General features: G+C 41.7%; 1 protein-coding gene across 5 annotated transcripts in view; it reads right to left on the reverse strand.

Annotated features, from left to right (window-relative positions):
- Positions 1–12,738, reverse strand: part of KLF12 (Kruppel like factor 12) — a 491,848-nt gene that overhangs the window by 340,216 nt on the left and 138,894 nt on the right. For 2 of the 5 annotated variants that reach the window (XM_038765824.1, XM_038765808.1), the window contains exon 2: positions 9,732–9,795. The exons of the other annotated variants lie outside the window; for them this stretch is intronic. In XM_038765824.1, the coding sequence (XP_038621752.1) occupies positions 9,732–9,752 (21 nt within the window). In that variant the 5' untranslated portion in view covers positions 9,753–9,795. The remainder of the gene's footprint in view (positions 1–9,731; positions 9,796–12,738) is intronic. 5 annotated transcript variants of the gene reach the window in all.

Consider the following 12,738-nt stretch of genomic DNA (forward strand, 5'->3'; position numbering starts at 1 on the left):
AGATATATATGTATCATTAATAAAATGAATAGAGTAATAAATATGAGTCCAGGGGAGCAGGGGAGGGCAGGGCTGCTGAGGGGTAGTGATGAGAAAGAAGATAACTGAACTCTCTGCACCTTCCTCGTTGGGACCCCAGCCAGGAAACCCAAGGGCCATGCAGTCACTGGCCCTACTTTGGTTCCCCTAAGCCAAAGGAGGCTGGTTGGCCCAGGGCTCTTCTTCATCATCAATCGTATTTATTGAGCGCTTACTGTGTGCAGAGCACTGTACTAAGCGCTTGGGAAGTACAAATTGGCAACATATAGGGACAGTCCCTGCCCAACAGTGGGCTCACAGTCTAAAAAGGGGAGACAGAGAACAAAACCAAACATACTAACAAAATAAAATAAATAGAATAGATATGTACAAGTAAAATAAATAAATAAATAGAGTAATAAATATGTACAAACATATATACATATATACAGGTGCTGTGGGGAAGGGAAGGAGGTAAAATGGGGGGGGATGGAGAAGGGGACGAGGGGGAGAGGAGGGAAGGGGCTGAGTCTGGGAAGGCCTCCTGGAGGAGGTGAATCGCCGCAGACCCCGAGCGCCCCCATCTTTTCTGGTTTCCCTCTCCCTTGCCCCGATGCTGCCACGACCCCTCCCAACCCGCGGAGCGAGGGGAAGAGAAGGGGGGTGGGGAAGGAAGGGGAGAGCTTCATCTCCCCTTAGGCCCTGCAGGCCTCCCCGGGGCCGCGGGCGTTCTCCCAAACGCTTGGCACAGTGCAATGCACCCAGCGGGCACTCAGCCGATACCTTGCATGGCATCATAGATAGAGCACGGGCCTGGGAATCAGGTCATGGGTTCTAATCCCTGTTCTTCCCCATGTCTGCTGTGTGACCTTGGGCAATTCAATTCGATTCTCTGGCCCTCTGCTACCTCATCTGTAAAATGGGGGTTGAGACTGAGCCCCACGTGGGACAGGGACTGTGCCCAACCCGATTTGCTTGTATCCTCCCCAGTGCTTATTACAGTGCCTCTCATATAGTAAGTGTTTAACAAATACCACAATTATTATCATCATTACTGGTCCTGGGCATGAAAGCCCAGAGACGCGAGAGGCCGTGTCCGCCGATGCTGTGATTAAATCTCCAGTCCAGACTGGGGAGGGGGGATGACGGTCACCTTCCCTGCTGGCAGAACAACCGTCTTCTCCTAAAAACAGAACGTGGGTTTGTGTGAGTAAAATCGCCATCTTCTTTCTCCACCTTTCTTTCCCCTGATAGCTCTCCAAAAAGCGCAGGCCCTCCTCCACTGTATAAGGAGGTATGAAGGACTAGATGTGCCCAAGAGACATATTGTGCTCGGTATCTCTACAACGTGACGCTGGTTCCAGTCGTAAGGAAGGAAGGGCCGATCATGGTGTGAAAATGGCTCTTACAGCCCAATGTTGAGAAGAAACTGGAGGAGGCGGGAGGCCTGCGGTGTTAGCCTGCTGCTTCAAGGATAGGCACAGGGTGTGAGGGACTATTTTATCTAAAATAGTCTAGGGAAGCCATCTTTTGGGAATGAGGCCATTGTCCACTGAAATATCTCCTCAGTGCCCGGAAACCCATGTGGTACAGGGACCATGTCTATTATGATGATCTTGAATAAACCCCAGTGCTTCATCATCATCATCATCATCAATCGTATTTATTGAGCGCTTACTGTGTGCAGAGCACTGTACTAAGCGCTTGGGAAGTACAAGTTGGCAACATATAGAGACAGTCCCTACCCAACAGTGGGCTCACAGTCTAAAAGTACAGTACTTGACCAATAGTAAATGCTTAACAAATGCTATTATCAATTAATTAATTAGTGTGCTTGATGACCCAGCTTTTGTTCATCTATCTCAGGATGGACATTATAATATCAGTCACTTAGTAGATATGCTGGATCATACAACAGATTTGGTAACTTTATTCCATATCCCCTGTATACATGCTTTATTTCTGTCAAACAGCCTTGGACCAGGAATGAATTTTCTGCAAAAAGGCTAACCACGTGGGAAAATAAAACTAACATAATCATCGAAGCATTAGGCGACTACGAGAGTTTAGAATCCTCTTTCTTTTGCTGCAATTTTCAAGTTTCTTCAGAATGCTAGTTAATTGTGTTCCTCTGGAGCTTTGAGCTATTAATGCGCTGTCATCATTAAAATGATTTTGTTTACTGTGTTTTTAAAACATTCAAAATATTCTTGTCTAACGCAAATAGCAAATTCCCAAATAGCCTTTTGTTATACCTGCTATTAGGAAAAAGGGCAAAAAAATGGGTAGAATTAGAAATCAAACTGAGTGATAATATGCTCAGAGCACCAGGGGACCTGGGTGCTGGGCATTGTGGAGATATGTCAGTGGACAGTGGCCTCATCCCATAATAATAATAATAATAATAATAATAATAATAGCATTTATTAAGCACTTACTATGTGCAAGGCACTGTTCTAAGTGCTGGAGAGGTTACAAGGTGATCAGGTTGTCCCACATGGGGCTCACAGTCTTAATCCCCATTTTACAGATGAGGTCACTATGGCCCAGAGAAGTTAAGTGACTTGCCTAAAGTCACACAGCTGACAATTGCGGAGCCGGGATTTGAACCCATGACCTCTGACTCCAAAGCCAGTGCTGTTGGCACTATGCCACACTGCTTCTGAAGGAATTTGAATACTTTACTCTGTGTAGGGTTCTGTAGCAAGTGCTTGAAAGGGTACAATACACTTAGTAGACAAATTCCCTGCTCTCAAGGAGCTTTCAATCTATCATGGGAAATAGATGCTAAACTAAGTTATCAGTAGCGGTATCAAAGGTTCGAAGGGTGTGAATATCCACGTACTTATGAGACATATCGGAAGTGCCAAAATTATGGAGAGGAAGCATGGCCTAGTAGGATGAGCATAGCACTGGGAATCAGTTTACTTGGATTTGAATCCCAGCTCTACCACTTGCCAACTGTGTGTTCTTGTATCATCTGTACCTCAGTTTCCTTTCTGTAAAATGGCAACTAAATACCTGTTCTCCATCTCCTTTAGTAGTAGTAGTAGTAGTAATAGTAGTACAATAATAGTAGTAATAGTTTCCTTCTCTGCAATTTAGTATTTGTCCTGCCAACACCTCCAACTTAACATGTCCAAAATAGAATTTCTCATCTTCCAACATGAACCCTATCCTCCTCCCGAATTTCCCATTGCTGTAGACAGCTCTGCCATCGTCCCTGTTTCACAAGCCTGAAACCTTGACATTATATTCAACTTATGTCTCTCATTCAATTCACATATTCATTCTCTAGCCAAATTCTAATGGTTCCACCTTCGCCTTGCCAATTCTGCCCTTTCCTCTCCATTCAAATGGCCACGATACTCGTTGGAACACTTATCACACCTCACCTCGACTACTGACCTCCCTGCCTCCTGTCTCTCCCCAGTCCACTTCATACTTCACACTGCTGCCAGGGCTTGGACTGAATGTTTTTTTCGAAAGTGATTTTATGTTTCGCTGCTTCATCGCTCCCGATGTGTCCATCCCCAGTCCTTTCCCTGACTAATTCCCACCCGTATACTCTTTCTCAGAGCTTAGTGCAGTGCTCTGCACACCATACACACTGAATTTGACTCCTACTGACAGTAGAGACTGGGTTGCAATGATCTTGAAGATACTTATCAGATCAGAAACAATCTTTGTGCCAGTGGGGATCATACTCAAAGAACCTTATCTCCATTTTGAATAGGAGATGTCATGAGTTTAACTATTCTTGTGAAACTATTAATGGGGAAAAATCAGGTTTAGGTTAACACAAATAACTTCTATGATTACTGTTGTAGTAATGGAAACTTTCAGAAGACAGAAAACAGAATACTTCAGGAAAGTAGATTAAAAAAAAAACCAAACCAATACTTTTCACAACAATGAGCATAATAATAATGGTGGTATTTGTTAAGCACTTACTATGTGCCAAGCACTGTACTAAGCACTTGGAAAGTTCAATACAGCAATAAAGAGAGGCAATTCCTGTCCACAACAAGTTTACAGCCTAGAGGGGGTGGGGGGAGAAAGAGACATCAATACAAGTAAACAGACATCAATAAAAATAAATAGAATTACATATGATAATAATAGTAATAATAATGTTGATATTTGTTAAGTGCTTACTTTGTGTCAAGTACTGTTCTAAGCGTTAGCGGGGATACAAGGTAATCAAGGTTGTCCCACGTGGGGCTCACAGTCTTAATCCTCATTTTACAGATGAGGGAACTGAAGCACAGAAAAGTTAAGTGACTTGCCCAAAGTCACTCAGCTTACAAGTGGTGGAGCAGGAATTTAAACCCATGACCTCTGACTCCCAAGCCCGTGCTCTTTCCACAGAGCCATGCTGCTTCTCTAGTATATATATATAAATATACACACACACACATATGTGCTGTGGGGTGAGTCGGGGTGAGACAGAAGGGAATGGGAGCTAAGGGAAAATGGCGCATAATCTGGGAAGACCTAATATCTAGGCTTGAATAATAATAATAATAATAATAATAATAATGATAATAATAATAATAATAATAATAATGGCATTTGTTAAGTGCTTACTACATGCAAATCACGGTTATATATTATATTAATGACATTTATTAAGCACTTACTATGTGCAAAGCACTGTTCTAAGCGCTGGGGAGGTTACAAGCTGATCAGGTTGTCCCACAGGGGGCTCACAGTCTTAATCCCCATTTTACAGATGAGGTAGCTGAGGCACAGAGAAATTAGGTGACTTGCCCAAAGTCACACAGCTGACAATTGGCAGAGCTGGAATTTGAACCCATGACCTCTGACTCCAAAGCCCGTGCTCTTCCCAATGAGCCACGCTGCTTCTTCCTCTTGAAGAAATGGTGTCAGTAATGTTTTGTCAATTAATCAACTGTTCATAGTCATTGAGTGCTTACTGTGAGCAGCGTACTGTGCTACGCACTTAGGAAAGTTCACTATAACAGAGTGGGTGGGCACATTCCCTGATCACAACACTGTCTTTTCATTTGCACAAATATCTTTTAGGAGAGCAGCAGGGAAGTCAACTCATTTTGGTATAGGAAACAATGTTAATATTTCAATAACTTCCCTAAACAATGAACCAGTTTATCTTGCTTCTCTTGCATTTTCCCAAACAGTGGAATACTCTCACTACAGTGTAGTACACTCAAGAGGCACTCAATAAACATCACTGATTTGATAATGATAATGATTATAAGGACAGTATCTGTTAAGTCTTTTCACGTTTCAAGCACTGTACTACGCACTGGGGTAGGAACAAGTTAATCAAGTTGGACACAGTCCCTGTCCAACATTGGACTTATGATCTAAGTAGGAGGGAGAACAGCCATTTAATCCCCATTTTACAGATGAGGAAACTGAAGCATGGAGAAATGAAGTGAGCTGCCCAAGATCACACAGTAGGCAAGCGGCAGATCTGGGATAAGATCCGAGGTCCTCTGGCTCCCAAGCCCATGCTCTTTCCTTTGCTAGCCTCCCTGCCTCTTACCCTGCTACAGAGAAGCAGTGTGGCTCATTAGAAAGAGCCCGGGCTTGGGAGCCAGAGGGCGTGGGTTCTAATCCCGGCCCCGCCACTTGTCAGCTGTGTGACTTTGGGCAAGTCACTTCACTTCTCTGGGCCTCAGTTACCTCATCTGTAAAATGGGGATGAAGACTGTGAGCCCCACGTGGGACACCCTGTTCACCTTGTATCCCCCCCAGCACTTAGAGCAGTGCTTCACACTTAGTAAGCGCTTAACAAATGCCATCATTATTATCATTATTATTATTTTTATTATTATTATCCTTCCCCACTCCAGTTGGTACTTCACTCTGCTGCCCAGATCATTTTTCCACAAACCATTCAGTCTATGTCTCCCCATTCCTCAAGAACCTCCAGCGGTTGCCCAACTACCTCGGTATCAATTTGATATTCCTTACCCTCGAGTTTAAAGCACTCAATCATTTTGCTCCCTCTTACCTCACCTTGTGACTCTCCTGCAACTTCCCAGTCCGCACAAAATTCACTCCACTAATGCTAATCTTCTCACTGCACCTCAGTCTTGTCTACCGCAACGCTGTTCTCTCACCCATGTCCTGCCTCTGGCCTGGAATGCCCTCCCTCTTCATATCGACAGTTTCTCTCCCCAACTTCTAAGCCTTATTGAAAGCACATCTCTTCCAAGAGGTCTTCCCTACCCTCCTTTCCTCTTATCCCACTCCCTTCTGTGTCACCCTTTTTCCTTTCTTCACCCCTTCCAGCCCGACAGCACTTATGTACATATCTGTAATTGTATTTATTTATATTAATGTCCGTCTGCCCCCCTAGACTGTAAGATTCAGGTTTGCGTGGGGCAAAGCCATTAGTGGAGCAAGGATCCATCTCTAACTGCAGGCGATAGAGCAGTGATCGTTGGTCACACATCTGTCTTTTCAGCCAAACCCATCTCTAGTATCCTACTGTTAGGAGTGCGACTGTCAAAGGGAAGGCTGCACAGTTCACTCATGAAGCAGCGTGGCTCAGTATAAAGAGCATGGGCTTTGGAATCAGAGGTCATGGGTTCAAATCCCGGCTCCACCAACTGTCAGCTGTGTGACTTTGGGCAAGTCACTTAACTTCTCCGTGCCTCAGTTACCTCCTTTGTATAATGGGGATTAGAACTGTGAGCCCCCCGTGGGACAACCTGATCACCTTGTAACCTTAGAACAGTGCTCTACACATAGTAAGCTCTGAATAAATACCATCATTATTATCATTATTATTATTATGTACAATATTCACACATGTTTTTGTGTGCCATCATAAATGAAATGGTGGAAAAAATGAACAACAAACTTTCTATTAATTGTGCTTATTGTGGGCAGGGAACGCGTGCACCACCTATGTTATACAGCAGTCTCCCAAGCACACAATACAATGTTCTGCACATAGTAAGCACTCAATAAATGAATAATTTTGAAGAAAGTGGCAAATTCCTTGTCAGTACACAGTGGCACTTTAAAAGAAAACAACCTTGCCAAACTAATTGGACGTGGTCTAAGCATTGCTCACTGGGTACTCACCAAACAAGTGCTTTGGTATGTAGTGTGAAATGATGTATTAATGTGTAAGTCTATGTATGTCTTGGATGCCTGCCCTAAACCAGCTGTCGAGGAGTGCTGAATAAACACCCTGAACCAGTTGGAAAGTAAATGGACTAGAGCCAAGAGCCAGACATTTACACAAGAAACCATTTAAGACATGCAACAGCGAGACTCAGTTTCCTGAAAACTATAGGCCGGGTCTTACGCTGATGTTTTTTTGAAAGAGGATAACTGAAATCATCTCTGAAATTATTTGTTATTTTATGAAGGAACAAGCCCAGATGCAAAGAAACCGGATCAGGGAAAGGAAAACATTGCAAACGTGGTAAGACTCTTTAGGCAAAATAAAGAAATGCATTCTTTAAAACATTCCTCTCAACTGTCACTGTGCAACTCTTGCCAATCATCCACCAAGTTGCTGTGTTGGTGGCCATGAAATGGATTATCAGGCTAGCCCTCTGCGCACACAAATAAGGCCGAGAAGACTCAGATGGTTCTAAAATGGGGAAATTAATCACTCCAAGAGACCCCTCTTTGGCAGAGGCTTGATGTGATTAGCTAGGACACAGCTGATGGAAGGGAAGTTTTATGCAAGAAAGATGGGGAGGTAGACAAGACCATATCTAAGTGTCTTGGGCGCAACACAGCAAATTACAGTGGTGGTGCTAATATCACAAGCAACTGCGTGACTCCAGTGTACTCCGAAGAAATCATCAGTAACTTCCAAGGTCACACTGAATAATAATAATAATAATAATTACCATATTTGTTAAGTGCTTATTACGTGCCAGGCACTGTACTAAGCACTGGAGTGGATAAGAGCAAATCAGGTTGGTTGCTAGGCACAGGCCAGTATTCAGAGGCCTCCCAAGAAGTACTTCTCACAGTTGGCAAATTGGTATGGTCCAAATTTGTTAATTTATGCCCAAATAAATTGGCATTCTCAAAACACTTTTACTATGAAAGTAACATTTTCTATCAAATCAGTCAGAGAAAACAGGGGCTGCAGAGCAGGAAGGGGGACAGGAAAAAGAGATTAGAGCTACAGAATGGTGTGAGGAAGGGAGGGGAGAAAGGAATAGGAACAAAGGAGGAAAGAAAAAGTTAAGCATGGGAGAGAGAGAAGAGTTAGAGAGAGGGAGCTCCCCATTTTCGAACAGCATTAACCGGCACTTACTATGTGCCAAGCACTGTGATTAACACTTGGTTGGATGAAATACAATCAGATCAGAGACAGTTCCTGTTCCACATATGATTCACAGTCTAACAGGGAGAAAGCACAAATATCATTCCTATTTTGCACATGAGAAAACTGAAGCACAGAGACGTTAAGTAATTTGCCAAAGGTCACATATCAGGCAAGTGGTAAATCTGGGACTAGAATCCAGGTCTCTTGGCCTCCCATCCTTTGTGGACTACACCACTTTGCCTCTCCATCGGCTACAATGCTGGCTAGACTGTTGCCTCTCCATTGGCTAGAATGTTATACTCATATAAATCAGTCATTGACCAAATTCAGGTTTAAAAAGTGGTATATTTGGCTACTTTAGGTGGAATGACTGTATACCCAAAATCTGGTATGTGGAGGTAATTGGGAAATACAAAAGTATTTTGCATATAGACTCCTTGAAATACACAAGATTTTTAAAAAAAAACTAATAGAGATAATAATTTTGCTGCTATTAGTTTGGCCTTTAACAGTAACAATGATTATAATAATTGTAATATTTGTTAGGCACTGAGGTGCATATAGATATAAGGAGTAGAGATCATACCTGATCCACTGGAAATTTATTGTCTTCTTTGGACCTTAGATTTTTAAATCACTTTAAGTAAAGATTGTGGAAAACTATCAAAGTAAAACACACTCCCTAATAGACAGAGTATATGAAGTTGTTTATTGTGTCTCTCTATATATCTATATATTTCAAATAAACAGATAGAGATATATATCTAAAACAGATATGTAGTTATATAGATATACATAAACAACTTCAAATATTCTAGACAGAACTTATTATATATATATATAGATGTATAGATATATATAGATACATATGTATATATTTATATATGAATATATGAAACATCTAAAAATATTTTTGAATGATTAAAACTGCACAGCATCATTTTCTTCTTAGCACTCTGAATTTATAACTTGACCATCATAACCATGGCTGGGACTCTAACACTTTGCCTGCCCTGGAAAAATGGGCACTGGGGTAAGGAAAAATGGTCAGCCGATGTTCAAAGCATAGATCTAATAACTGCAAAAATATTTCTTTCATTCTTAAACTTCCCATTCTCCAGATTGAACTGGGAGGCATTGATTCCAGGATGCAGCACTATCCCAGTTGTGATGTAGGAAAGGTGTATTTTTGAAGAACATAATGCACTTACAGGTAATCCTATACTGTTAAGAACTTCTGACTGGGGAAATGTCATTTTCCTCAGATCACCAAATAATGCACATTGAGCAAGGAGGAGAGAGAAAAACAGGATTGGAAAATGGCGTCAGATAGTGTTCCTGGGAACCATCCACTTCAACAATCCCTACAGCTGACCATAAATATTTTCAGTATACAACAATAAAATCGCCAACTAACCTTTACTGTTTTTCTCTTCATAGAGATAGTCAATCATCCATTTGTTCTTAGAACCACAATAATCCTACAAAAATGAAAATGATTTAATGAAAAAAAAGTTATTTTTCTTTGATCTCCATAAGAAATGTATTACAATTTAGTTACCAAACTAGCCCAGTGTCAGGCATTTTAACATACACTGATGAACTTGTGGAGCATTTCAAATTCCATCAGGAATGTTCCTGTAACTCGTGAAAATTTGTGAATGAACACCAAACTCTGGGCTGGTTCAGAGGCTCTTAGAGACTCCAGGGCTATTTTCCACCCTCCAGGTGATGCTGATCTACTTCATTTTGAGTTTCTTGAAGGTAAAGATTTTATCTATCAACCCTATTGTACTGTACTCTCCAGAGCCCTTAAAACAGTGCTCTACATACAATAGGTGCTCAGTCAATACCACTGATTCTTTGACCAGGGTAAAATGTTCCCAGAAAAAGTCCAGTGTCATGGAGGTCTTCTGGCACAGTTAAGGTTCAACATTTGATGCATGTTGGATCCATTTAAGCTGAGTAGAGGGTAGTTCAAGATGGCCCCAGTGGTCCCATCTGGTTTGGCCGTTGGGCCTGTTTCTGGAAAAAGTCAGTGGTAGATGAGATTCCTCTCCAAATTCCTCTGATTCTGTAATCAAAATGGTCCAATGGATACAGTCATTTCGTTGTTTCAGGTTTAAGGTCACTGACTGCAAAGTGCAGTTGATTACACATTTTAAAATGACCTAGGGTCTGGGTGCGTTGATCATCTTCTATTTATAAATAAGACCATTCATTCATTCAATCATATTTATTGAGCACTTACTGTGTGCAGAGTACTGTACGAAGCACTTGCAAAGTACAAGTTGGCAACATACAGAGACGGTCCCTACCCAAAAACAGGCTCACAGTCTAAAAGACTAAAGTCTAAAAGACCAATATTACCAAGTGCTTAGTACAGTGCTTTGCACACAGTAAGTGCTCAATAAATACGATTAAATGAATGAATGAATGAATGAACAATAAGTATTTTGCAAACAAAAACCCCATTCTACCTCTTGCAACTCAAAGAATTGAGGCGAAATGTGTCAGTGACTCAACCCTGGTGTAGTGATGGAGAGGAAAGATAATTTAATCAAAGATTCTAATTAGAAATATACATGTTTAACAATTTTTATATATCCCCTGAGTATATATCTGCCACTACTATTTCTTCACAGCTGAGGAAACTGAAGAATAGAGCTGTAAGGTAACGTTATCACGGCAGCATGAAGTCAAGATCAAATTTTATTTTTCTCAGGTTCTAGGACACACTCCATTTATGGAAGACTGTTTATATTGGAATACATTGTGTATTTTCACTGAAAATCAATCCGAACACTTCATGTTTTATGAAGCTACCAATTCCTTTCTTATTTGATTGAATCAGCACTTTGCCAAAGAATGACTGATAATATAATAATACTAAATAGGGATCTTCTGCTTTATCTTGTCATTGCAAATCAGTTGCTTGACACACATGTCTCTGTTCTTGAAAACTCTCCTGTGCCTCTGCACATTAAACATAATCTCCTTCCAAATGACTTTAAGGCTCTCCATCAACTCAATCCATTTAATACACCTAACCACTTCACCCACTACAACAACCCACTCTCTTCATTTTTTACCAAACTTACCTTCTATCTACATGTCACTCTAAATTTTTCTGATTCTAACCCCTTTTTCATGGGGTTTCCCCAGCTAATAATTCCCTCTTTCCCTCCCCAAGTTCAACAATTCACAAACCTCCCCTTATTCAAAGGCCGCTATAAATCCCAAAATCTTCCAACATGATTTCTCCGACAAACTCGAAGCACCCAAAATCATATGAATTAGCCATTTCTATAAAATAGGTACTTGCTTATACTTATCCTGAACACATGCATATATAGTTACTCAATTGTACATTCACCTATGTTTTTCGCTTACTTTGTCTGTCCCGTTAGAATGTAAGCACCTTTATCAATCATCGTCATCAGTGGCATTTACTGAGGGCTTACTATGTGCAGACCCTATATTATTATTACCCTTATGGCTTTTTGTTAACGCTTACTATGTGCCAAGCCCTGTTGTAAGTGCTGGGGTAATTACAAGGTAATCAGTTTGTCTCACATGGGGCTCACCATCTTAACTCCCATTTTACAGAAGAGGTAACTGAGGCATGGAAAAGTTAAGTGATTTGCCCAAAGTCACACAGCAGACAGTGGTGAACCCGGAATTAGAACCCACTCCTCTGACTCCCAAGTCCATGGTCTTTCCACTAAGCCAGGCTGAGACCAGAATAAAATAGATTTAGCAGACATGTTCCCTGCCCACAATGAGCAAACAGTGTTGGGGGGGGGGGGGGGGAGAAAGACATTAATTCCTATAAATAATTTATAAGAATTTATGTATAGATATATACATAAGTGCTATAGGGTTGAGGGTGTGGTGAATATCAAATGCCCAAAGGTCACAGATCCAAGTAAGTACAAAGATGTCACAGAAGGGAGAGGAAACTGGGGGAAAAGAGAGCTTAACTGGGGAAGACCTCTTGGAAGAGATGTAACCTTAATAAAGCTTTGAAGGTGGAGAGAGTGGTGGTCTGGAATATATGGAAGGGGAGGGAGTTCCAGGCTAGGGGGAGGATGTGGGAAAGGGGTCGATGGTGTGATAGATGAGATCAGGGCACAGTGAGTAAGCTGGCACTAGAGGAGCACAGTGTTTTAGCTAGGCTGTTTAAGGAGATCGGTGAGGTAAGCTAGGAGGGGGCAAAGTCACTGAGTGCCTTAAAGCCGATGATAAGGAGTTTCGGTTTGATGCAGAAGTGGATGGGCAACGTTTGGAGGTTCCTGAGGAGTGGGAAGACATGGACTGAATGTTTTTTGGAAAAATAATCTATGCAGCAGATTGAAGTATGGACTGTAGTGGAAGAGACTGGAGGCAGGGAGGTCAGCAAGGAGGCCTATGTAGTAGTCAAG

This window comes from Tachyglossus aculeatus, chromosome 2, assembly GCF_015852505.1.
Source record: "Tachyglossus aculeatus isolate mTacAcu1 chromosome 2, mTacAcu1.pri, whole genome shotgun sequence".
Classification (NCBI taxonomy): Eukaryota; Metazoa; Chordata; class Mammalia; order Monotremata; family Tachyglossidae; genus Tachyglossus; species Tachyglossus aculeatus.